The sequence below is a fragment of the Gorilla gorilla genome, chromosome 10, assembly GCF_029281585.2.
Source record: "Gorilla gorilla gorilla isolate KB3781 chromosome 10, NHGRI_mGorGor1-v2.1_pri, whole genome shotgun sequence".
Classification (NCBI taxonomy): domain Eukaryota; kingdom Metazoa; phylum Chordata; class Mammalia; order Primates; family Hominidae; genus Gorilla; species Gorilla gorilla.
Window position 1 is genome coordinate 23,524,069 of NC_073234.2, and position 26,900 is coordinate 23,550,968.

Sequence of the window (26,900 nt, forward strand, 5' to 3'; positions counted from 1 at the left end):
AAAAACGGTCAGGACTATTTTTGACAATGCAGTTTGATGGTTTAGTCTTTTGAACTCTCCAGTAAACCTTAGAATTTGGTATACATAGTAATTCAGTCCTTGAATATTAAAAGCCTTTAGTTAGAGTACAATCTGACAAATCCAAAGCTGAACCATGAGTCAGAAATTTTTTTTTCCAGCACCATAGGAAAGAAAAAATAATAACTAAAAAGAGCCAGGTGTGGTGGCTCATGCCTGTACAGCATTTCGGGAGGCCGAGGCGGGCAGATCACGAGGTCAGGAATTTGAAACCAGCCTGGCCAACATGGCAAAACCCCATCTCTACTAAAAATACACAAATTAGCCAGGGGTGGTGGCAGGCGCCAGTAGTCCCAGCTACTCGGGATGCTGAGGCGGGAGAATCGCTTGAATCCAGGAGAGGGAGGTTGCAGTGAGCCGAGATCATGCCATGGCACTCCAGCCTGGGCAACAAGAGTGAAACTTCGTCTCAAAAAAAAAAGTTCTTGTAACTCTCCAATTTTCTGAATGTTAATGTTTTAGCTATTGGAAATGATTCACTAATTTGTTAAATTGGTAAGTTTTTTTTTTTTCATGCTGCCAAGCACCGTAGTTTGAGCAGTGCTTCTCTAATTTAGTATATACAAAAATCAGAGATTCGTTCAAGCTCTATATCATGGAGAGGGAAAAAAGAAAAGTAAACAGACAAACAAACAAACAAAAATCAGAGATTCATAAAGGACAGATTTCTGGGCCCACCTACGAGATTCTTATTCAGTAGGTCTCGGGTGATGCCCAGCCCAATAAGTGATGCTCATCGTGGAAAAAGGAGTCAATGGTGTCTCACATGTTTTTCTGTTAGTTGAATCTTTTATTCCACTTCAAAATTTCTTCTCATGGTAAGGTCATTGATGAAACAGCCATGAGCAAGTTAATTAAACTGGTTCATAGATACATATGTGAAGATTTATTGTATTGTTCACTATGTAAGTTTGAAATTTTTCTTTTCTTTCCTTCTTTTTTTTTTTTTGAGATGGAGTCTCACTCTGTCGCTCAGTCTGGAGTGCAGTGGTGCGATCTCAGCTCACTGCAACCCCCACCTCCCAGGTTCAAGCAGTTCTCTGCCTCAGCCTCCCGAGTAGCTGGGATTACAGGCATGTACCACCACGCCCGGACAGCTTTTTTTTTTTTATTTTTTTTTGGAGACAAGGTGTCCCTGAGGCTGGAGTGCAGTGATGCAATCATGGCTCACTGAAGCCTTGACCTTCTCGGCTCAAAGGATCCTCCCACCTCAGCCTCCCAAGTAGCTGGGACCACAGGCATGTGCCACCTCGCCCAGCTAATTAAATTTTTAAAATTTAATTAATTATTTGTTTATTTATTTTGAGACAGAGTTTTTCTTTGTTGCCCAGGCTGGTCTCAAATACCTGGGCTCAAAGCAGTCCTCTTGCTTTAGTCTCCCAAATTGCTGGGAGTGCGTGAAGTACCGCAGCTAGCTAAAATTTTTCATAATAAAAAGGTTCTTTTTGTGTTTTTATAGGTAAAATAGGCAAAATAGTGAAGAATATGCTGATAATTCCATTTGTAATCTCTAACTAAACTAAGTAGTTTCAGTAGTTGTGGTGTTCATCTTTCCATCATTGGTAATTGGAGAGTAACTCTACCTCCCAAAGGAAGGAAGGAAGAAAGACTGTTAGTTGTGAATTAAAGACTCATTGTTCAAGGCTCATTGAATTGTCAGTGTAGGGGACCTAAGGCAATGACCACTGTTATTTTCAAGAGTTATTCTGTATATCACATTGATGTGCAGTTCAATATTTAAATGTAAGGAAATGACTCCTACCCTCTATTTGTTTACAAAACCCTAGTTCTCATTTATGCCCATTCCTTCATCAACAAATAATGATTTTCTTTTTTTTTTTTTTTTTTTTTTGAGACTAAGTCTTGCTCTGTAGCCCAGGCTGGAGTGCAATGGCGCGATCTCGGCTCACTGCAACCTCCGCCTCCCAGGTTCAAGCAATTCTCCTGCCTCAGCCTCCTGAGTAGCTGGGATTACAGGCACCCACCACCACGCCTGACTAATTTTTGTATTTTTAGTAGAGATGGGGTTTCACCATGTTGGCCAGGCTGGTCTCCAACTCCTGACCTCTGGTGATCCGCCAACCTCAGCCTCCCAAAGTGCTGGGATTACAGTCGTGAGCCACCGCGCCCGGCCAAATAATGATTTCCTACTTTTTGCCTGGTTCTCTCTAGAAGAGTAGTTCTTAAACAATAGCATTCAGAAAAATCACCTGGTTTCAATGGTAGGCTGTCATGAAAAAAAAAAAAATCACAGGGAGAATTTTAAAACAGATTCCTGATCCCTACCACCAAAGATTCCTATTCAGTGGTGAAGCCCATCAATTAGCATCTCTAGCAAGCTCCCAGGTGGTGCTGAGGATGCTGGCGAATGAACCATTCATACTCTTCTAGGGTTGCAGACAAGACAATAAATTAAACAGGTGAAAAATGAAAGTAATTGCCCTCACAGAGCTTATATTCTAGTGATAGTAGGTAGATAAATCAGATAGATAGATAGATAGATAGATAGATAGATAGATAGATAGATAGATAGAAAGAATGTATGTTACCTGTGTTGCCTGGCCAAAGGGTAGGTTCACATTTGGCATGTATGTCAATCCAAGCTGCACTTGACCTTTTCTAATCATCTCCAAGTCTACCTATTGCCCTATCCAAATCCTATCACTTGAATTATTCAAGAAGTCTCCCAACTGTCATCTCTGTTGGCACCCATGCCTTCCTATAATCTAATCCCAATGTATTCGTCAGAATTATTTTTTTGTTGTTTTTTAAAGACAGTCGTAACAAGATACTCCTTAGCTCAAAATCTTCCTTTGGCTTTCTCTCATTCAGAGTCATGAGTCAAACTGCTGAATCACAGAATCCTTCCTCTGGCCCTGTACTTTACACTCTGTCTTTGCCTCCTTGGGTTCTTCCACAGCACCATGAAGTTGGCCCCTCATTGATCCAGGAAGAAGGCAGGAAATCTCCAGAATCAGGGCTTTTGCCACCAATGTTGTCTTTCTGGTTCTTCCTCCAGAAATCTACCTAGCTTTAACATTACCTCCTTAATGCAGTGTCCCCCTCCCTATCCTCCATTTGATTCTTCATTACAGCACTTAGGAAAGGTCAACTGCAGCTTCGGTTGGCACACATGCCAAATGTGAACCTACCCTTTTGGCAAGAGAAACAGGTAATCTCCACCCCAGCAGTCCTGTGACACAAGCAGTAATGAAAGAAATAAAGAAATGCACGTTTTTAAAAAGCATAATCATTTTTTGACACTCTACTGGTTCACCAAGCCCTTGTTCATGTGCTGATCAAAAACTCACTCAACGGTGGAAAACAGAAGCATACAAAAGCAATAAAATTACAAGAAAGATGCCATTGAATTCTAGATATATTTTGAAGGCATAGTTGACAAAGATGGCTTTAAGATTTTGGACTGGCCGGGTGCAGTGGCTCACACCTGTAATCCTAGCACTTTGGGAGGCCGAGGTTGGCAGATCACAAGGTCAAGAGATCGAGACCATCCTGGCCAACATGGTGAAACCCCGTCTCTACTAAAAATACAAAAATTAGCCAGGCGTGGTGGTGCGTGCCTGTAGTCCCAGCTGCTCCAGAGGCTGAGGCAGGAGAATCACTTGAACCTGGGAGGTGGAGGTTGCAGTGAGCTGAGATCATGCCACTGCACTCTAGCCTGGGCAACAGAGCAAGACTCTGTCTCAAAAAAAAAAAGAAAAAAGAAAAAAGAAATATCAGGAGAATACAGACTAATTAGAAGAGGTTTAATTTAAAGCTTACAGTCCTTTTCTACCTATGGTCACCTACTTACTTCTCAGGTGTCTGGACTCTAATTTCCAATGACCGATTTGACACTCCATCTCCATATAAACCAAGATGATCAAATATATACATACACAGGTATCAGGCCTTGGGCTAGATATAATTAAGATGGCTACAATATGGACAAGACAGTGCCTCATGCATATTAATGTTACAGGAAAAGGGTCCCAATCCAGACCCCAGGAGGGTTCTTGAGCACAAGAAATAATTCAGGGCAAGTCCGCAAGGCAAAGTGAAAGCAACTTTATTAAGAAAGTGAAGGAATAAAAGAAAGGCTACTCCATAGACAGAGCAGCCCAGAGGGCTGCTGGTTGCCCCTTTTTTTTTTTTTTTTTTTTTTAAGACTGAGTTTCGCCCTTGTTGCCTAGGCTGGGTTGCAATGGTGTGATCTCAGCTCACTCCAACCTCTGCCTCCCGGATTCAAGCAATTCTCCTGCCTCAGCCTCCCGAATAGCTGGGAGATTACAGGCATGCACCACCACGCCCGGCTAATTTTGTATTTTTAGTAGAGACGGGTTTCTCCATGTTGGTCAGGCTGGTCTCGAACTCCTGACCTCAGGTGATACACCATCTCGGCCTCCCAAAGTGCTGGGATTACAGGCGTGAGCCACCGTGCCTGACCTGGTTCCCCTTTTTTTTTTGAGATGGAGTTTTGCTCTTGTTGCCCAGGCTGGAGTGCAGGGGTGCAATCTCGGCTCACTGCAACCTCTGCCTCCCAGGTTCAAGCGATTCTCCTGCTTCAGCCTCCAGAGTAGGTGGGATTACAGGTGTACGCCACCACGCCCAGCTAATTTTTGTATTTTTAGTAGAGACAGGGTTCAATTATATTGGTCAGGCTGGTCTCGAACTCCTGACCTCAGGTGATCCACCCGCCTTGGTCTCCCAAAGTGCTGGGATTACAGGCATGAGCCTGGTCGCCTGGTTGCCCATTTTTATGGTTATTACTTGATGATATGTTAAACAACGGGTGGATTATTCATTCCTCCCCTTTTCGGAGCATATAGGGTAACTTCCCCAGGTTGCCTTGGCATTCCTAAACTGTCATGGCGCTGATGGGAGTGTAGCAGTGAGGACTACCAGAGGTCACTCTCGCCACCATTTTTGTTTTGGTAGGTTTTGGCTGGCTCCTTTACTGCAACCTGTTCTATCAGCAAGGTCTTTATGACCTGTATTTTGTGCTGACCTCGTGTCTCATCCTGTGACTTAGAACACCTTAACCATCTGGGAATGCAGCCCAGTAGGTTTCAGCCTCATTTTACCCAGCTCCTATTTAAGATGGAGTCGTTCTGGTTCACACGGCTCTGACAGTAATCTGCTCACTAAGTGTTAGTTGCCGTGTTCTCTCCCACAACTCGCTCCTGTTGCACCCCTGCCTTTGAGTCCCGTTAAACAACAGTATTGGAACCCATCATTTTCTCTCATGCCTTTACCCAAACTGTTAATTTTCTGCAATTCCCTTCTCTCCACATTTTTCCTTCTCAGATCACTGAAGATCGTCCACTCTTCACTGCCCAACCCTTCTCAACCCCATCCTCCATTATCTGTACTCTCTTAGCATCCAGTGCACTTTTTTCAGTACTTATCACACAACATTATAATTGTTTTTTTGGTTTATTTTGATCTACTCTACTAAATTGTTAGCTCATTTTAACACACCCTTATGCCAGCCTATTCCAACAAATCTGAAGTCAGACAGGTTCCTAAACCTCAACTTTATTCAAATTGCTTTCCTTGGCAAAGGACATAGTAAGTTGGCCTTCCAGCCACCAACCCCCTTCCCTTTGGTCTTTCACTCCGGAGGCTCTTACCCTAGACACAATAGGACGGGGAGCGGGGGATGGGGGAATTCAGCTCAGGTTTTTATGCAAAGTCCCCCTTTCAGCAAAGAACAAAGCTTCTGGTACCTGCCCTTTCGAGAGCTGCGGGCAAGCTCAGCCTCAGTGAGTCTTGGCGGCCTTGACAGCCCCCACTTAACACACTGTGCTGATTAAGAGAGACCGGAGGGCAAGTTTTTCCCTTTTTTAAAGAAATCATCCAGAAACATGGACTACCTGCCTGAAGCATGATCTATCTAGTTCCACTTACCTCCTCCCCGACGCTCCCATTCTGACTCTTCTACAGAATGGAGGTCTGAGAAGAAAAAAAGATATGCCGCATTTCATCTCCTTGTTTTACAACCAGCAGTACTTCTACTCTCAACAGTTGGAGTCTTTGCATTGTGAACAAAAGTCAGCTTGCGTGGGAGCAAAGCCAGCTGCTCCCGGTGCAGATCCAGGAGCAGAGTGCAGAGGAGAATGAGTCAGAGTTGTGTCTTCAAAAATTACGTAATTGCGATTTGCTAAGAGTTTACTTTCTGTTTGGGAAATTGGAAAAGAGAAAGAAATCTTACTTTTATTTCTTTTTTTTTTTTTTCGAGACAGGGTCTCACTGTCACCCAGACTGGAGTGCAGTGGCACAATCTCGGCTCACTGCAACCTCTGCCTCCTGGGTTCAAGCGACTTTCCTACCTCAGCCCCGCCGAGTAGCTGGGATTACAGGCGTGTGCCACTACAGCCCGGTTAATTTTTTTGTACGTTTTAGTAGAGACGGGGTTTCACCATGTTGGCCAGGCTGATCTCGAACTCCTGACCTCAGAGTTATTCGCCCACCTCGGCCTCCCAAAGTGCTGGGATTATAGGCGTGAACCTTCGCACCTGGCCAGGTTTCTTGAATGTTAGGTTTGGGAATAGAAAGGAAAATGGAAAACTTTAGACTTTTTTTTTTTTTTTGAGGTGGAGTCTCACTCTGTTCCCCCAGGCTACAGTGCAGTGGCACGATCTCAGCTCACTGCAACCTCTGCCTCCCAGGTTCAAGCAATTTTCCTGCCTCAGCCTCCTGAGTAGCTGGGACTACAGGTCCGTGCTACCACACCCAGCTAATTTTTTGTATTTTTAGTAGAGACGGGGTTTCATCGTGTTAGCCAGGATGGTCTCCATCTCCCGACCTCGTGATCCGCCCACCTTGGCCTCCCAAAGTGCTGGGATTACAGGCGTGAATGACAGCACCCAGCCACTTTAGACTATGTCCATAAATGTTAGTGCTGGAACCCAACTCTAAAAACTTTATTCCTTTGGAAAACATACCTCCCTCTCACCTCAAACAAACAAACAAACAAACAAACCCAAACACACAAGATGGGTATGGGGTAATGTTGAAAGACATGACAATATCATCATTCCTGATTTAAAAGTTGGAAACGTGGTGAACCTAGAAGTATTTGTTGCTGCGTTTGTCTTCAGGTTCTGTTGCCCGGTTTTCTAGTTCCCCACCTAGTCTGGGTTACTCTGCAGCTACTTTTGCATTACAATGGCCTTGGTGAGACTGGCAGACGGGATTAACAGAGAATTCACAAGGGTCGGGGGTGTCCCCCCCAGGAGGGGTGGGTCTAAGGTGATAGAGCCTTCATTATAAATCTAGAGACTCCAGGACTTTAGCGTTTTTCTGGACTGAGCTGGTTTCCTCCTGTTATTGTGGAGGCGACTCACTTCATCACAACTTCTTGATCCTTTTGCTTCTGGAGGTCATATTTCTCTAAGATCTTCCAGAAAAAAGTCTTAAAGCCATCTTAGCCTTTTTTCCAGTCCAGCTCTTAAATTTTTCCCACTCTTCTCCAATAATGACATGAGTGTGGATCCAGCTTGTCCATAAAGCCTGCCTTGCTCCAAAGCATCTGACTGTAAAGACTGGTCACCTATACCTGTGATTTGTGGGCCTGAAGAAAACCATCCATCCTTGCAAATGTCTTCTGCTGAGATGCCTCACACAGAGACTGGTAAGAAAGAAATTTATCCTTGAGAGAAAGGCCAAGTTCCTTAAGAGAAAAGGGAAGGAGAGAGGGTTAAGGGATCATTTCACTCTTGAGCAATAATACCCCATTACTATAAGCAAGTGTTAATATCACCTAATCCTCTGAAAAAACCCCCGTTTCAATTGTAACTTGGTGGCACCTGCCCTTTGAACTATATCCCAGGTCTCAGGAGTGTGCACTGAGTTGAAGGACACAGAATTCGGCAGTTGAACAGTGTGCAGTAAATTTGAGAACCTATGGGTTTAGGCATGGTGGAAACAAAAATGTATCATTGGCCGGGCTCGGTGGCTTACGCCTGTAGTCCCAGGACTTTGGGAGGCCGAGGTGGGCGGATCACGAGGTCAGGAGATCGAGACCATCCTGGCTAACACGGTGAAACCCCATCTCTACTAAAAATACAAAAAATTAGCTGGGCGTGGTGGAGGGCACCTGTAGTCCCAGCTACTTGGGAGGCTGAGGCAGGAGAATGGCGTGTGAACCTGGGAGGCGGAGCTTGCAGTGAGCCGAGATCGCGCCACTGCACTCCAGCCTGGGTGACAGAGCGAGATTCCATCTCAAAAAAAAAAATGTATTATTATAGTTAAATGAAGGTGATGCGTACATCTTCACATAGCACTGGACACACAGCTATAGCAGATTTATTGCTAATTAACCGGAAGACCTAACATCATAGCTCAGGGATAAGCATGATGTTTTTGTTTTGCCAAAAATGGCATGGCAAATCATGGTGAGATTTCTGTAGTTAATATATAATTTACGTAATTACCTTCTTTCTATGTCAGTAACGGTTGTCTCTTCTCCATTCTCTGGGTTTGTGGATGTTACTGGGCAGCTCTGAGTTTGGGAGCACCTCCTATGTTTACTTCTCATCAGTCCTGGGAAGTGTTGATGAAACTTTATGGTAAAGATAATTCCAGAAAGTTTAATCTACTGACAGTCAAACAGAACGTAGCTAGAAGTCCACTTTGGCTTCAAAACCTGTGCTAGTACTTACGCTTCTGACTGGTAGCTGCAAGGGGTGGGGGATACTCAGGATACTCATAAAGCCACTATCACTCTTTGGAAAATCAATTTTTCAGTAGTTTTCAAAAATTTAAAAATGAACCAACTTTAGTTACAAAATCAGTATATGCCAGGCCCTATGCTAGACCATTTTAATTGGTTACCTCATTTTAATAAATGAAGGAATAATTTTGGAGATGAGGTCAGAGAGCTAGTAAAGGGAAATCTTGGACTGAAACAGAAGCCTATCAAAATTCACATATCCTGCTGGTTCTAGCATTGAGAGCTGGGCAGTGAGTTGCTGGCTTTATTTTTTATTTTTTAAGACACAGTCTCGGGCTGGGCGTGGTGGCTCACGCCTGTAATCCCAGCACTTTGGGAGGCCGAGGCGAGCGGATTGCCAGAGTTCAGGAGTTCGAGACCAGCCTGGGCAACACGGTGAAACCCCCATCTCTACCAAAATACAAAAAATTAGCTGGGCGTGGCGGCATGCACCTATACTCCCAGCTACTCGGGAGGCTGAGACAGGAGAATTGCTTGAACCCGGGAGGCGGAGGTTGCAGTGAGCTGAGATTGCACCACTTCACTCCAGTCTGGGCGACAGAGCGAGACTTCTGTCTCAAAAAGAAAAAAAAAGAAGATGCTTATCATGGGCCGGGCGCAGTGGCTCACACCTGTAATCCCAGCACTTCGAGAGGCCTAAGCAGGCAGATCATCTGAGGTCAGGAGTTCAAGACCAGCCAGGCCAACATAGTGAAACCCTCTCTCTACTAAAAATACAAGCAAATTAGCCGGACATGGTGGCGCGAGCCTGTAGTCCCATTTACTTGGGAGGCTGAGGCAGGAGAATCACTTGAACCCAGGAGGTGGAGGTTGCCACCAGCTGAGATTGCGCCACTGCACTCCAGCTTGGGCAACAGAGTGGGACTTTGTCTCGGAAAAAAAAAAAAAAAAAAAAAAAAAAAAAAGGTGCCTATGGCCGGGCGAAGTGTCTCACGCCTGTAATCCCAGCACTTTTGGATGCCAAGGCGGCTAGATCACTTGAGGTCAGGAGTTCAGGACCATCCTGCTCAACATGGTGAAACACTGTCTCTACTAAAAATACAAAGAATTAGCTAGGCATGGTAGCGGGTGCCTGTAATCACACCTACTCAGGAAGCTGAGGCACGAGAATCTCTTTTTTTTCTTTTTTTTTGAGACAGAGTTTTGCTGTTGTTGCCCAGGCTAGAGTGCAATGGTGTGAACTTGGCTCACCGCAACCTCCACCTCCCAGGTTCAAGTGATTCTCCTGCCTCAGCCTCCCAAGTAGCTGGGATTACAGGCATGTGTCACCACGTCCAGCTAATTTTGTATTTTTAGTAGAGATGGGGTTTCTCCATGTTGGTCAGGCTGGTCTCGAACTCCTGACCTCAGGTGATCCACCCGCCTGGGCCTCCCAAAGTGTTGGGATTACAGGCGTGAGGTACCGCCCCCGCCGAGAATCTCTTGAACCTGGGAAGCGGAGGTTGCAATGAGCGGAGATCACCCCACTGCACTCCTGCCTGGGCGTCAGAGCAAGACTCTGTCTCTAAATAAATAAATAAATAAGAAGGTGCTTATTACTTAGATCTGGGGTTGTGGGGATTATCAAAGTACTTTGAAAACAATTTTTTTAACAGGATATTTTAATATTTGGAAAAAGTTTTAAAGAAAAGCACCCTTTTATTTGTTTCCAACAGTCTCTCCTCTTCCTTCCTCCATGGATCTGCCTATTCAGGACAGCCCTGATTCTTCCACCAGTCCCAAAGGCAAACAACCCACTTCTGCAGAGAAGAGTGCCACCAAAAAGGAAGACAAGGTCCCGGTCAAGAAACAGAAGACCAGAACTGTGTTCTCTTCCACCCAGCTGTGTGTACTCAATGATAGATTTCAGAGACAGAAATACCTCAGCCTCCAGCAGATGCAAGAACTCTCCAACATCCTGAACCTCAGCTACAAACAGGTAGGCTTATTTTGTCGTTGCAATAAGGTGAACAAAAATTGGACTAATTTGCATGGCTAAGATCTCTGTGGATGCACATAGATGTGTGTGGTATGTGTCAGCACACCCCCTCTTGCAAATAATTTAAGTATGAAGATGAGGTATGTTATGGCTTAACCCTTCACCCTTCACCTCAATAGAGTTTTTATTTTATTTTATTTTGAGATGGAGTCTGGCTCTATTATCCAGGCTGGATTCACTGTGGCACAATCTCAGCTCACTGCCTCAGCCTCCCGAATAGCTGGGATTACAGGCGCCTGCCACCGCGCCTAGCTAATTTTTGTATTTCAGTAGAGACGGGGTTTCACCATGTTGGCCAGACTGGTCTTGAACTCCTAACCTGAGGTGATCTGCCTACCTTGGCCTACCAAAGTGCTGGGATTACAGGCGTGAGCCACCGTGCCTGGCCTCAATAGAGTTTTTAAAAAAATAAACAAAGTCTCCCAATTCCAAACAATAGGAATAGATCTTCATCACACCAATTTGTACTTTATTTCTTATACTTGAGGTTAGATTCTAAACCCTAAAGATATCCAAACTAGTATTACATCTACTTATCTATAGCCAGAGACAGCTTCTATCAATGTTGTCCTTAACAGCCAAGGTTATTAAAATGTCTTTTCTCAGGGAAGATGCAATAGGAAAAAAGAAAGAAACCTCTCTGATTAGGCTCCAACCATACCCCACCCTCCATGAGATTGACTGGATAGGCATCATGGAAACCAGAACACGTAGTTTCCATACAAGAAAAATCCTATGAGGGATGGGAGGAGGGGAGAGGAAGGATTCAGCCAGTGTCCAGACTGAAACTGAGTAATATCACTCATCTTCACACGTCTTCAGGTTGCATGTTCGTGGAGTAGTTTAGGAATAAATCCATGGTTTGTGGAGTACTAAAATACCTAGTGGTCTGCTGTATTACATTAAGGCCTTCCCCAGCAGCTTCCAAGGCAGACTCCAAGTCACTGGCAGGAGAATTTGGCTGGAACTGCATGCAGGACTGCAGAGATTCTTCTCCACAGTTATAGAAGGGACTGTTCCAGGCCTGATTGTTCCAGGATTGGGTGCACCAGGTCTGAGTGTTCCAGGAGTGGCTGCTCCAGGACTGGATGTTCTGGGTCTCGTTGCTCCAGGTTGAATTGTTCCAGGTCTGGTTGCTCCACATTGGAAGGTTCTTCACCTCTTTCTTTCATTAAATATCTATTACGTGAATGTGATATAATTTAACCACTTTCTTTTCTTGCATAGACCAATATTGTGAAAATCTTTCCAATGTTTCCTTAATCAAAAAGAATTATGGGCCGGGCGCAGTAGCTCACACCTGTAATCCCAGCACTTTGGGAGGCCAAGGCAGGCAGATTATCTGAGGTCAGGAGCTCAAGACCAGCCTCGCCAACGTGGTGAAACTCCCGTCTCTACTAAAAATACAAAAAATTGCCGGGCGTGGTGGTGGTTGCCTGTAATCCCAGCTACTCAGGAGGCTGAGGCAGGAGAATTGCTTGAACCCATGAGGTGGAGGTTGCAGTGAACCGAGATCTTGCCACTGCACTCCAGCCTGGGCGAAAGGTCAAGACTCCGTCTCAAAAAAAAAAAAAAAAAAAGAATTACGTAACTCCACTTTCCAGGTTAGGAGAATTCCTAACTTACACTGGTTCTTATTAAAATAAAAACTATCTCTTCTTTTTCCTTTTTTTCTTTCTGCCAGCAGCCTCCAGCTTCTTTTGTTTTTAGCCCTTATTTTGTATCGAAATGTTCATTTCTCTTTTTTATTTTTATTTTTTTTAAAACAGTCTTTCTCTGTTGCCCAGGCTGGAATGCAGCTGTGCAATCTTGGCTCACTGCAACCTCCACCTCCCAGGTGCAAGTGATCCTTCCATCTCCACGCCTGAGTAGCTGGGACCATAGGCACACACCATTATGCTGGGCTAATTTGTTACTTTATTTTATTTTTTTGAGACGGAGTCTCGCTCTGTCGCCCAGGCTGGAGTGCAGTGGCACAATCTCGGCTCACTGCAAGCTCCGCCTCCCGGGTTCAAGCCATTCTCCTGCCTCAGCCTCCCGAGTAGCTGGGACTACAGGCGCGCGCTGCCACGCCCAGCTAATTTTTTTTTTTTTTTTTTTTTTGTATTTTTAGTAGAGACGGAGTTTCACCATGTTAGCCAGGATGGTCTTGCTCTCCTGACCTCATGATCCGCCCGCCTCGGCCTCCCAAAGTGCTGAGATTACAGGCATGAGCCACTGCGTATGCCTGGCTAATTTTTTTAATTTTTGTAAAGACAGGGTTTCACCATTTTGGCGAGGCTGGCGCGAACTCCTGGGCTTAAGCAATTCGCCCACCTTGGCTTCCCGAAGTGTTGGGATTACAGGTGTGAGACATGGTGCCTGGCCAGGAATAAAAGTTAGTAGTATTCTTTCATTCAAAGTACATCCGTATTATTAATATTTTATAATTTCTGTCATTTTTTCCTGCAGGTGAAGACCTGGTTCCAGAACCAGAGAATGAAATCTAAGAGGTGGCAGAAAAACAACTGGCTGAAGAATAGCAATGGTGTGACGCAGGTAACAGGAAACTTCATTCTGTTCTTTCCTTTCAGTGATCTTTCAATCTTGTCCATCCCTGAAACACACAACTCCAGTCACAGACAGTTCTGGTTGTCCTTGTATCCTTTCTGTTAATCTCTCCTTCTCTTTGAGAAGGCCTCAGCACCTACCTACCCCAGCCTCTACTCTTCCTACCACCAGGGATGCCTGGTGAACCCGACTGGGAACCTTCCAATGTGGAGCAACCAGACCTGGAACAATTCAACCTGGAGCAACCAGACGCAGAACATCCAGTCCTGGAGCAACCACTCCTGGAACACTCAGACCTGGTGCACCCAATTCTGGAACAATCAGGCCTGGAACAGTCCCTTCTATAACTGTGGAGAGGAATCTCTGCAGTCCTGCATGCAGTTCCAGCCAAATTCTCCTGCCAGTGACTTGGAGTCTGCCTTGGAAGCTGCTGGGGAGGCCTTAATGTAATACAGCAGACCACTAGGTATTTTAGTACTCCACAAACCATGGATTTATTCCTAAACTACTCCACGAACATGCAACCTGAAGACGTGTGAAGATGAGTGAAATTGATATTACTCAGTTTCAGTCTGGACACTGGCTGAATCCTTCCTCTCCCCTCCTCCCATCCCTCATAGGATTTTTCTTGTATGGAAACTACGTGTTCTGGTTTCCATGATGCCTATCCAGTCAATCTCATGGAGGGTGGGGTATGGTTGGAGCCTAATCAGAGAGGTTTCTTTCTTTTTTCCTATTGGATCTTTCCTGAGAAAAGATATTTTAATAACCTTGGCTGCTAAAGACAACTTGATAGAAGCTGTCTCTGGCTATAGATAAGTAGATGTAATACTAGTTTGGGTATCTTTAGGGTTTAGAATCTAACCTCAAGAATGAGAAATAAGCTGGGCGCGGTGGCTTAGTCTGTAATCCCAGCACTTTGGCAGGCCAAGGCAGGCGGATCACGAGGTCAGGAGATCGAGACCATCCTGGCTAACACGGTGAAACCCTGTCTCTACTAAAAAATACAAAAAAATTAGCTGGGCATGGTGGCGGGCGCCTGTAGTGCCAGCTACTTGGGAGGCGGAGGTTGCAGTGAGCCAAGATCGCGCCACTGCACTCCAGCCTGGGCGACAGAGCGAGACTCTGTCTCAAAAAAAAAAAAAAAAAAGAAAGAAAAAGAAAAGGAAATAAAAGTACAAATTGGTGTGATAAAGATATATTCCTATTGTTTGGGATTGGGAGGCTTTGTTTATTTTTTTAAAAACTCTATTGAGGCTGGGTGTGGTGGCTCACACCTGTAATCACAGCACTTTGGGAGGCCAAGGTAGGCAGATCACCTCAGGTTAGGAATTCAAGACCAGTCTGGCCAACATGGTGAAATCCCGTCTCTACTAAAATACAAAAATTAGCTGGGCATGGTGGCAGGCGCCTGTAATCCCAGCTACTCGGGAGGCTGAGCCCAGATGGTGCCACAGCAATCCAGCCTGGATGAGAGAGCCAGACTCCATGTCAAAATAAAATAAAAACTCTATTGAGGTGAAGGGTGAAGCTTTAAGTTGTTACATACTTCATTGATTTCCTCAGCCCTTTTTGGCTCCGTTTTACTATAGCCTGTATTTTGTTGGTTATGACTAATATTTGTGGAAAGAGGTCTTGTGTTTAGTGCATTATAACGGCAGCAGTACTACTTCGGCTGGTTTAAGTACTAATGAATAAAACAACCATTTTTCCTTCAGTTGACTTTGGCCTGATTTCTCCTAGTGTTTCAATCAGTAAAAATACAGCTTAAACATAAATCTTTGTTACGTTTTTTGTTGGGGCGGGGGAGTAAATTAGCTGAGAACACTGCTATCTTAGAAATAGATAGAAAAAGCTGAATGTGGTGACCCATGCCTGTAGTCCCAGCTACTTGGGAGGCTGAAGAAGGAAGATCGCTTGAGCCCTGGAGGACTCACTCCAGCCTGGGCAACAGTGAGTCCCCTGCCTCAAAAAATGATAGAATTGAGTAAGTGGCTGGGCGAGGTGGCTCAGTCCTATAATCCCAGCACTTTGGGAGGCTGAACTGGGTGGATCATGCGAGGTCAGGAGTTCAAGACCAGCGTGGCCAACATGGCGAAACACCATCTCTACTAAAAATACAAAAATTTGTTGCAAGAGGTTGCAGTGAGCTAAGATCGCACCACTGCACTCCAGCCTGGGTAACAGAGTGAGATTCCTGACCTCAAGTGATCTGCCTGCCTCTGCCTCTCAAAGTGTTGGGATTACAGGTGTGAGCCACTGCGCTTGGCCTTTTTTTTTTTTTAAGATGGTGTGTCACTAACATTTTAATAAAATTATTGGTTCTTACAAAGGGCAGATAATGAAGCTCCAATAAATTTGAGGAAATATTAAATAGTAATTCAGAGCCTAGAAATTTTGGAAAAAATATCCGGCTTCTCTTTGCTTTGGATTAAGTTCAGCTACAAAGCATGGGGGTAGTTTATATTTCTGTTATCCTGATGAGAAATCTGATGTGGTAGATACCACCCTCCACCTGCCGAAAGGATAATCTTGAGTAGATAATGGAACCAGTTTTACTGACCTAATGAGCATAGGAATTGTTCAGGGCCTTGGTGGCAGTTAACACGTGTGTGATGGCTGTGTGGGCAGCACTGATGGAATCTACAGGGCCTTCCCCGGTTTGGGGGAGGTTAAGTATGACTGCAGGGTTACTGAGAGGCTGAGGAAAGATGCCTGACTTGAGGTCTGGGATCTGCGAGAGGGAAGATTTTGAGTTGCACATAGGCTTGAAGCATCTCATGTTGAAACCATCAAGCTGGGGACTGAAGAAAGGAAGTAAGAGATGAGAGAAAAAAAGGAGATTGGTGTCTGGTTTTCACTGTTTAATTTGCTTTTGGAAATTAACCATTAATGGAAATACGACTTGTTTCCTACATCCAATAGGTCAATATTCAAGTTGAGGTGAAGACCTAGGGCAGAAGGTAGTAAAACCCACAGTCACCAAGAAACCAAAGAAAGGCTGTACGCAGTGGCTCACACCTGCAATCCCAGCACTTTGGGAGACTGAGGCAGGCAGATCATTTGAGGTCAGGAGTTCAAGACCATCCTGGCCAAATATGGTGAAACCCCATCTCTGCTAAAAATACAAAAATTAGCCGGTTATGGTAGCTCACACCTGTAATCTCAGCTACTTAGGAGGCAGAGGCAGGAGAATCGCATAAACTCTGGAGGTGGAAATGGCAGTGAGCTGAAATTGCACCACTGCACTCCAGCCTGGTGGAGAGTGAGACTCCAGCTCAGGAAAAAAAAGAGAAAAGAAAATTTTCTTCTTTTCTTTTTTTTTTTTTTTCCTGAGACACAGTCTCACTCTGTCACCCAGGCTGGAGTGCAGTGGCATGATCTTGGCTCACTGCAACCTCTGCCTCCCAGGTTCAAGTGATTCTCCTGCTTCAGCCTTCGGAGTAGTTGGGATTACAGGTGTGTGCCACCATGTCTGGCTAATTTTTGTATTTTTAATAACAACAGGGTTTCACCATGTTGGTTAGGCTGGTCTTGAACTCCTGACCTCATGATCCTCCAGCCTCAGCCTCCCAAAGTGTTGGGATTACAGGCATGAGCCACTGCACCCGGCCTGATATCTTTTCTTTTCTTTTTTTTTTTTTGAGATGAGTCTTGCTCTGTCACCAGGCTGGAGTACAGTGGCACAATGTTGGCTCACTGCAACCTCTGCCTCCCGGGTTCCAGCAATTCTCCTGCCTCAGCCTCCCAAGTAGCTGAGACTACAGGTACGTGCCACCACTCCCAGCTAATTTTTGTATTTTTAGTAGAGGCAGGGTTTCACCATGTTGGCCAGGATGGACTCCATCTCTTGACCTGGTGATCTGCCCACCTCAGCCTCCCAAAGTGCTGGGATTACAGGCGTGAGCCACTGCGCCCAGCCCCGATTTTCTTTTTTCTAAAGAATCATGGCTTTTGGTTGCAAGTCTGAAATAAATTTGCTCTTAAAAGCAAATTATTTAAGCAATAGAAAAATACATAATGAAGTTGATCTAGTAATTACACCTATTCAGATATAAACACTAAATAATTCAGCATATATTCTTACAGATTTTCAGCCAAAGATATTTTAGTACATATAATGTAGATGTTAATGCGTGGTTTTGTAAATTATAACACTATTATATTTTCTGGTTTTTTTTCTGAGACGGAGTTTCACTCCTGTTGCCCAGTGCAATGTCACAATCTTGGCTCACTCCAACCTCCGCCTCCCACGTTCAAGCGATTCTCCTGACTCAGCCTCTGGAAAGCTGGGATTATAAGCATGCATCACCACACCCAGATAATATTGTATTTTTAGTAGACACGGGGTTTCTCCATGTTGGTCAGGCTGGTCTCAAACTCCTGACCTCAGGTGATCTGCCTGCCTCGGCCTCCCAAAGTGCTGGGATTAACAGGCGTGAGCCACCGTGCCCGTCTTTTTTTTTTTTGAGACGAAGTTTTCCCGTCGCCCAGGTGGCTGGAGTGCAGCGTGCGATCTCATCTTACCATAACCTTCACATCCCCAGTTCAAGCCAATTCTCCTGCCTCAGCCTCCTGAGTAGCTGGGATTACAGGTGCATGCCACCATACCCGGCTAATTTTTGTATTTTTAGTAGACACAAGGTTTCACCATGTTGGCCAGGCTGGTCTTGAACTTCTGACCTCAGGTGATCCCTCGGTCTCCCAAAGTGCTGGGATTACAGGCATGAGCCACTGTGCCCCGGTTTTTTTTTTTTTTTAAAGACAAGGTCTTGGCCAGGCAGGGTGGCTCATGCCTGTGATCCCAGCACTTTGGGAGGCCAAGGCTGGTGGATCACCTGAGGTCAGGAGTTTGAGACCAACCTGGCCAACATGGTGAAACCCCGTGTCTACTAAAAGTACAAGAAATTAGCCTGGTGTGGTGGTGCGCGCCTGTAATCCCAGCTACTTGGGAGGCTGAGGCAGAAGAATTGCTTGAACCTGGGAGGCGGAGGTTGCAGTGAGCCAAGATTGCACCATTGCACTCCAGTTTGGGCAACAAGAGCAAATTCTGTCTCAAAAAAAAAAAAAAAAAAAAAAAGGTCTGGCTCTGCTGCCCAAACTGGGGTTCAGTGGTGCCATCTCAGCTCATTGCAGCCTCGACTTCCTGGATTCAAGGAATTCTTCTGCCTCAGCCTCCCAAATAGCTCAGACTACAGGCACGAACCACTATGCCCAACAAACTTTTGTATTATTTATTTATTTTTTTTGAGATGTTGCCCAGGCTGGAGTGCAATGGCACAATCTCCACTCACTGCAACCTCTGCCTCTTGGGTTCAAGCGATTCTCCTGCCTCAGCCTCCCAAGTAGCTAGGATTACAGGTATCACACCTGGCTAATTTTTGTATTTTTAGTAGAGTTGGGGTTTCACCATTTTGGACAGGCTGGTCTTGAACTCCTGACCTCAAGTGATCCGCCCGCCTCAGCCTTCCAAAGGGCTGAGATTACAGGCGTGAGCCACCGTGCTCGGCCTATCATAGATAACTTTCTATACACTAAAATTGGATCTGGCTCATTCATTTTAATTATTATGTAATAATAAATATTACAGATGTATCACGATTTAAGTTGTTTTTATTTTTGTTTTGATTTTTGAGCACTATATATAACTATTAACATTTTTAAAAAATTTTTTTAAAATTTTTTTGAGACGGAGTCTTGCTCTGTCACCCAGGCTGGAGTGCAGTGTCACGATCTTGGCTCACTGCAACCTCCACCTCCCAGGTTCAAGTGATTCTCCTGGCTCGGCCTCCCAAGTAGCTGGGATTACAGGCGCCGGCCACCACGCCCGGCTTATTTTTGTATTTTTTAGTAGAGATGGGGTTGCACCATGTTGACCAGGCTGGTCTCGAACTCCTGACATCAGGTGATCCACCTGCCTCGGCCTCTCAAAGTGCTCAGATTACAGGCATGAGCCACCGCACCCAGCCTGCTATTAACATCTTGTCATTAATTTAAATAAATGTTAAGGTGTAGATTTTTTTTTTTTTTTGAAACAGAATTTTGCTGTTGTTGCCCAGGCTGGAGTGTAATGGCATGATCTCAGCTCACTGCAACCTCTGCCTCCCGGTTTCAAGTGATTCTCCTGCCTCAGCCTCCCAAGTAGCTGGGATTACAGGCATGCACCATCATGACTGGCTAATTTTGTATTTTTAGTAGAGATGGGGTTTCTCCATGTTGGTCAGGCTGGTTGTGAACTCCTGACGTCAGGTGATCTGCCCGCGTTGGCCTGCTAAAGTGCTGGGATTACTGGCATGAGCCACCACGCCCGGCCGACAGCTTTTTTTTTTTTTAGACAGAGTCTCGCTCTGTCGCCCAGGCTGGAGTTCAGTAGTGCCATCTGGGCTCACTGCAACCTGCGCCTCCTGGGTTCAAGCAATTCTCCTGCCTCAGACTCCCAAGTAGCTGGGATTACAGACACCTGCCACCATGTCCGGCTAATTTTTTGTATTTTTTAGTAGAGATGGGGTTTCGCCATCTTGGCCAGGCTGGTCTTGAACTCCTGACCTCATGATCCACCCGCCTTGGCCTCCCAAAGTGCTGGGATTATAGGCGTGAGCCACCGCGCCTGGCCGATATGTTTTTAAAAATTAAAAAATGCCATTCTTTATGTTCCTGCTCACTTCATGGCTAAATGAGAACTAATCACTGACTACTATTAGCCAAGTGATTAAAAGTTAAAAAATGTAAGCTCTGTGTTGTCTTTATGGTCCAAAAACTTAATGCCTAAGAAGGTGAAAGATCAGCAAATAAACATTAAAGCAAAATTCACTATACATAAGCCACCTTAAGAAGAGGCTTGAAAAGTTGCCAGTAAGAACTTGGAGATGTGCCAACCTAATTTAAGGCTTTTCAGCTTATCCTTTCTAGGTCACCGGATCACCAACAATATAAACAAATATAATAATACGAGATTAAGCAAAAAGGAAATTATAAGTTCACAAGTCAGGCTCTCCTTTTTACATCTCTTCCTTTCCCCTAGAAAATTTTGCTTTCTTTGTTCTTTTCCCAAAAGGTGGTGTGTGTTACTTCCAACATTATATTTTAGTAACTTTACCATATGTTAGTTTTTAAAATTCATTTTCTTGATTTTTCAGCTTCCATTTCCATTTCAGTTTGTACCTGAAGGAGAGAAGCATGGATTGAATTTGCCTGGGTTTTCCGAATTTCATAATATAAATTCAAAGCTCAGAAGTGGGAGGAATACAGGCCTTGATTAGTGAATTTCAAGCTCAGTTCTCGGGGTGAAGGACAAGGTTAATTCTACTCTGAATAATTCTACCGTTCAGAAAACCTGGTGTGTCTACAGGAAAAAATACAGGCTGTGACTACAAACCTAAAAGTAAAGGCAAACAACTGCCAGACAGAGGCAGGAAAACGGGGGAGGACCCTTGGTAAATATTGCATGCCTCCTGGGGCCCCCATGGGTTTTGACTCAAGAAGGAGATGAAGGGAATTTGTTAAAGAAAGAAGTCACTGGGACAGACAAAAGCTTCCGGCACAGGAAGTTAGTTCGACTAAGGATACTGAAATGTAGGAATTTGAATGGGTTCATGGGTGTGAAGTTGAAGTGAAACTTGATTGAAAAGAAGCTGCTGGTGGTGAGTCTCTCCTTAAGCTATTCCTGGCTTCTGGGTAGTTGGTATAAACTTTGTGGTCCTCGAATAAAATGTTCTTGAGAATTTTAAAGGGTTAAGCACCTGGGAAATTACTTCAATGCAATGGTAGCACTACCTCCAATGACACTACCAAGCAAACTATTAAGAAACAGAAAAGCTCACAGATCAAATTAAGATACTAGAATCATATTAAATCACTTAAATACATGGCACAAAGCACAGTAAAAAAAGATGGGATACATTAATCCATTTAGGATAAGGTGCATGTGGAGTAGAAAGGGTAGCAGTGTTTATATGTCCTCTGATACACTGGCGTAGTCACAAGAGCTAAGGACAAGAATCAAGGGTGAGAATTTGAGATTCAATTAGGGCCAGGGATCTGCAGAACAGATGTACCTGGAACATGGGTGTGAATGTGCTCTTATCAGAGAGACAAAGGGGTAGGTATTCCTGGCCACAAAAGTAGTTCTCCTTGGCTCATTGAGCAGCACTTTTTTCTTTTTGAGATGGAATCTTGCTCTGTCACCCAGGCTGGAATGCAGTGGTGTGATCTCGGTCCACTGCAACCTCCGCCTTCTGGGTTCAAGTCATTCTTCTCCCTCAGCCTCCCGAGTAGCTGGGACTACAGGTGCATACCACCACACCTGGCTAATTTTTCTATTTTTAGTAGAGACAGGGTTTCACCATATTGGCCATGCTGGTCTCGAACTCCTGACCTCATGATCTGCCTGCCTCAACTTCCCAAAGTGCTGCGTTTATAGGTGTGAGCCACCACGCCCGGCCCCAAATGTCATTTCTTAAGTCTCGTCCTTCCTCAGCCTTTCAGTAATCCTACAGCCATACTTTTGTTTTGAGACAACATTTTGCTATGTTGTTTAGGCTGGAGTGTAGTGGCACGATCATGGCTCACTGCTACCTCAACCTTTTGGGTCTAACAGATCCTCCCACCTCAGCCTCCCTAGTAGCTGGGATCACAGGCTAATTTTTTTTTTTTTTTTTTTTTTGTAGAGACAGGCTCTCACTATGTTGCCTAGGTTGGTCTCGAACTCCTGGACTCAAGGGATCCTCCCATCTTGGCCTGCAAAAGTGCTGGAATTGCAGGTGTGAGCCCCACCAGGCCTGCAATCATACTTAGCCCTCAAGCTATGTAAGGCTCTGTAGGTTCTTTCAGTTCAGTCCACACAACTATCACACACAGTTCCTGGTCAATTCTTATCTCATTATGTCAATAAAAGTGACTCCTTTTATTTACTCAGAGTTGCTGCCCTCTATCGGTGGGGGGGGGGGGCGGGTGCGGGGGGGCGGAAAGACCGTGTTTTAAGTATCTGCCACATCAGTCTTTTCTTTTTGTTTTTTTGAGTTGGAGTCTCCCTCTGTCTCCCAGCCTAGAGTGCAGTGGCAGGATCTCAGCTCACTGCAACCTCCGCCTCCCGGGTTCAAGCAGTTGTCTTGCCTCAGTCTCCTGAGTAGCTGGGATTACAGGTGCGCGCCCACCACGCCCAGCTAATTTTTGTATTTTTAGTTGAGGTGGGGTTTCACTATGTTGGTCAGGCTGGTCTCAGACTCCTGACCTTGTGATCCGCATGCCTCGGCCTCCCAAAGTGCTGGGATTACAGGCGTGAGCCACCACTCCTGGCCACATCAGTCTTTGTCAGGATAAGAGAGATGATCACTATTCTTAACTCTTAGCGATATATTTTTATTATGCCTTTTTTAAAAAACATGTTTTTTCCTTTTTTTTTCCTACAGTTCTATAGGTCAGAATACTCTGCCTCTTTTCATTTTTTTTTGAGACGGAGTCTTGCTCTGTCTCCCAGGCTGGAGTGCAGTGGCATGATCTCGGCTCACTGCAACCTCTGCCTCCCGGGTTCAAGCGATTCTTCTTCCTCAGCTTTCCGAGTAGCTGGAATTACATGTGCCTGCCACCACGCCCAGCTAATTGTTGTATCTTTAGTAGAGACGGGGTTTCGCCATGTTGGCCAGGCTGCTCTCCAACTCCTGACCTCAGGTGATCCGCCTGCCTCGGCGTCCCAAAGTGCTGGGATTACAGGCGTGAGCCACCTCAGCAGTCCTACTCTGCCTCTTATGTCACTTACATCTTCCAAAAGAAGAGTGAAAAATAGGCCGGGCGCAATGGCTTACACCTGTAATCCCAGCTCTTTGGGAGGCCAAGGCAGGCGGATCACCTGAGGTCAAGTGTTTGAGACCGGCCTGGCCAACATGAAGAAACCCCATCTCTACTAAAAATACAAACATTACCTGGGCCTGGTGGCACGTGACTGTAATGCCAGCTTTTTGGGAGGCTGAGGCAGGAGAAGAATCGCTTGAACCTGGGAAGCAGAGGTTGCGGTGAGCCAAGATGGCGCCACTGTACTCCAATCAGTGTAATAGAGTGAGACTCTTTTTCAAAAAAATAATAATAATAAATAAATACAAACATTAGCTGGGCGTGGTGGCACGCGCCTGTAATCCCAACTACTCTGGAGGCTGAGGCAGGAGAATCATTTGAACCTGGGAGGCAGAGGTTGCAGTGAGCCAAGATCCTGCCACCGCACTCCAGCCTGGGCAACAAGAGCAAGACCCTGTCTCTGAAAAAAAGAAAAAAAGAATAGTGAAAAATAAAGTGAGTTCCAATTTGGAGGTAAATACCTTTCAGAGTACTTTAGATTTACACAGCACTCAATTACATGAGAAAATATTTATAAACTGTGCTTCACTTGAACTGTAAGCTATACTCTGAGGTTAACTGCCATTTGTGTGTTGACACTCTAAAGCTCTGTAAGTTTTTTTTTTTTTTTTTTTTTTTTTTTTAAGACTAGTCAGGCCAGGTATGATGGCTCACACCTGTAATCCCAGCACTTTGGGAGGCTGAGCCGGGTGGATCACCTGAGGTCAGGAGTTCAAGACTAGCCTCACCAACATGGTGAAACCTCGTCTCTACTGAAAATACAAAAATTAGCCCAGCGTGGTGGTGCCCGCTTGTAACCCCAGCTACTTGGGAGGCTGAGGCAGGAGAATCGCTTGCATCTGGAGGCGGAGGTTGCTGTGAGCCGAGATCATGACACTGCACCCCAGCCTGGGTGGTCTCGGAAAAAAATAAAAATAAAAATGGCTGGGCGAGGTGGCTCACACCCACACCTGTAATACCAGCACTTTAGGAGGCCAAGGCAGGCAGATCACTTGATGTCAGGAGTTTGAGACCAGCCTGGCCAACATGGTGAAACCCTGTCTCTACTAAAAATACAAAAATTAGCTGGGTGTGGTGTCACACACCTGTAATTCCAGCTACTTGGGAGGCTGAGGCAGGAAACTCACTTGAACCCGGGAGGTGGAATTTGCAGTGAGCTGAGATCATGCCACTGTACTCCAGCCTGGGCAACAGAGTGAGACTCAAAACAATAATAATAAAAATAAAATACAATAAAAGATTTATTTATTTATTTATTTATTTATTTATTTATTTATTTATTTATTTATGTATGTATTTCAGACAGAACCTTGCTCTGTTGCCCAGGCTGGAGTACAGTGCCACGATCTCAGCTCACTGCAACCTCTGCCTCCCAGGTTCAAGCGATTCTCCTGCCTCAGCCTCCCAAGTACTGGGGTTACAGGCGTGCACCACCACGCCCAGCTAGTTTTTTGTATTTTTAGTAGAGATGGGGTTTCACCATGTTGGTCAGGCCGGTCTCCAACAGGTAAAAGTTAAAGTGAAAAGAAATTGTTGTGGTGAATCCTGACAGTGAGCCAAGCTTGAATCTTGGCCCAGGGGAACTCTAGCCTCTAGCCTCAGGGGCCCTACCAAAGGAACACACTGGGACAGATCTTGTCACTAGGCCAAACGGATTCCAGCCAGCCTGAGTTACAGCTGGTAGCCAGAATTGCTTCCAAAGGGAAAAACTGGCCTGGTGCGGTTCCTCATGCCTGTAATCCCAGCACTTTGGGAGGCCGAGGAGGACGGATCACGAGGTCAAGAGATCAAGACCATCCTCGCCAACATGGTGAAACTCTGTCTCTACTAAAAATACAAAAATTAGCTGGGTGTGGTGGTGCGCGCCTGTAGTCCCAGCTACTCAGGGGGCTGAGGTAGGAGAATTGCTTGAACCCGGGAGGCGGAGGTTGCAGTGAGCCGAGATCGAGCCACGGCACTCCAGCCTGGTGACAGAGCAAGACTCTGTCTCAAAAAAAAAAGAAAAAGGAAAAAATTATGCAAAAACAAAAAATAGCAAAGAAGGTTGGAACAATTTGTATGAGCATGGGTAAAACAAAGGGGAAAGAAAATGGGAAGAGTATGGAAATACTCATCCCATCAGTACATCAATTCTCAAACTGTTATTAAGAAATGGGATGAGTAGCCGGGCACAGTGGCTCATGCCTGTAATCCTAGCACTTTGGGAGGCCGATGCGGGTGGATTATCTGAGGTCAGGAGTTCAAGACCAGCCTGGCCAACATGGCAAAGCCACGTCTTTACTAAAAATACAAAATTTAGCTGGGCGTGGTGGCGCACGCCTGTGATCCCAGCTCCTCATGAGGCTGAGGCGGGAGAATCACTTGAACCCGGCAGGCAGATTGCAATGAGGTGAGATCGCACCACTGCACTTCAGTCTGGCTGACAGAGTGAGACTACTTCTCAAAAAAAAGAAAAGTAAAAAAAGAAATGGGATAAACAGGCTAGTCACAGTGACTCACTCCTTCAATCCCAGAACTTTGCAGAGCCAAGGCAGGAGGATCACTTGAGCCTGAGAGGCAGAGGTTGCAATGAGGCGAGATCACACCACTGCACTCCAGCCTGGGTGACAGAGCGAGACGCCTTTTCAAAAAAAAAAAAAAAGAAAGAAAGAAATGGGATGAATAGGCTGGTCACAGTGACTCACTCCTGTAATCCCAGCACTTTGCAGGGCCGAGGCAGGAGGATCACTTGAGCCCAGGAGTTTGAGACCAGCCTGGCAATCCAGTGAGACCTCATCTCTACAAAAAATAAGAATTAAAAACTTAGCCACGTGTGGTGAGCACCTGTAGTCCCGGCTACTCAGCAGGCTGAGGTGGGAGGATCACTTGAGCCCAGTAGTTTGAGGATATAGTGAGCTGTGATTGTACCAGTGCATTCCAGCCTGGGTGCCAGAGCAAGACCCTGTCTCTACAAACACAAAACAAAAGAAAATAAAACAAAAAAACCTCCAAGAAATTGGACCAATAAAGCAGACACTGATGGGGCCGAAACAGAGGCCTTAATGCAGCACTGTCAGAAGTTGCTGTACTGATGAGACTCCTACTAGTCACTCAGCATTGAAGGGCCTTAAACAAACCGGAGGTGTTTACCCTAGTTATTAGGAATTCAAGAAACTGGACCAGGCCGGGCGCGGTGGCTTATGCCCGTAATCCCAGCACTTTGGGAGGCCGAGGCGGGCGGATCACGAGGTCGGGAGATCAAGACCATCCTGGCTTGATAGAGATGGTGAAACCCCGTCTCTATCAAACATACAAAAAATTAGCCGGGTGTGGTGGCCGGTGCCTGTAGTCCCAGCTACTCTGGAGGCTGAGGCAGGAGAATGGCGTGAACCCGGGAGGCGGAGCTTGCAGTGAGCCGAGATCGCACCACTGCACTCCAGCCTGGGGGATGGAGCGAGACTCTGTCTCAAAAAAAAAAAAAAAAAAAGAAAAAAGAAAAAGAAAAACGACAAACAATCAAACCTGACCTCTAATCATCTGGGATGATGGTCCTGCAATTTAATCAAAAGAAGAACTGATGAGAGGGTTTGGGTCTCTCGGCCTGACCTCCAGTATAGGACTCAAAGACATATGCACATGAGTGAGTAAAATAGTCAGAGGTAGAGAAGTGATATTTCTGGGACTCCTTGACACAGAAGCCCCATGCACTGTCGTTCCAAGACCTGTTGATGA

At 45.3% G+C, this 26,900-nt stretch overlaps 1 protein-coding gene and 1 long non-coding RNA gene across 3 annotated transcripts in view; one reads left to right on the plus strand and one right to left on the minus strand.

The window, feature by feature from the left end:
• Window positions 1–7,604: 7,604 nt before the first annotated feature.
• LOC101124665 (homeobox protein NANOG-like) lies at window positions 7,605–14,518 on the plus strand. 2 transcript variants are annotated; one of them, XM_019038383.3, is made up of 4 exons: window positions 7,605–7,714; window positions 10,471–10,733; window positions 13,245–13,331; window positions 13,467–14,518. In XM_019038383.3, the coding sequence occupies exons 1-4, from the start codon at window positions 7,681–7,683 to the stop codon at window positions 13,791–13,793; spliced, it is 711 nt and encodes a 236-aa protein (XP_018893928.2). In that variant the 5' UTR covers window positions 7,605–7,680; the 3' UTR covers window positions 13,794–14,518. The 2 variants fall into 2 exon arrangements, with proteins under 2 accessions (XP_018893928.2, XP_055214582.1); XM_055358607.1 differs by having other exon boundaries at window positions 13,515–14,518.
• Window positions 7,653–26,900, minus strand: part of LOC109029148 (uncharacterized) — a 30,382-nt gene continuing 11,134 nt past the window's right edge. The window contains exons 2-3 of the long non-coding RNA XR_002008186.3: window positions 8,517–8,625; window positions 7,653–7,753 (exon numbers count right to left, since the gene is read on the minus strand). This is a non-coding gene — a long non-coding RNA (uncharacterized lncRNA). The remainder of the gene's footprint in view (window positions 7,754–8,516; window positions 8,626–26,900) is intronic.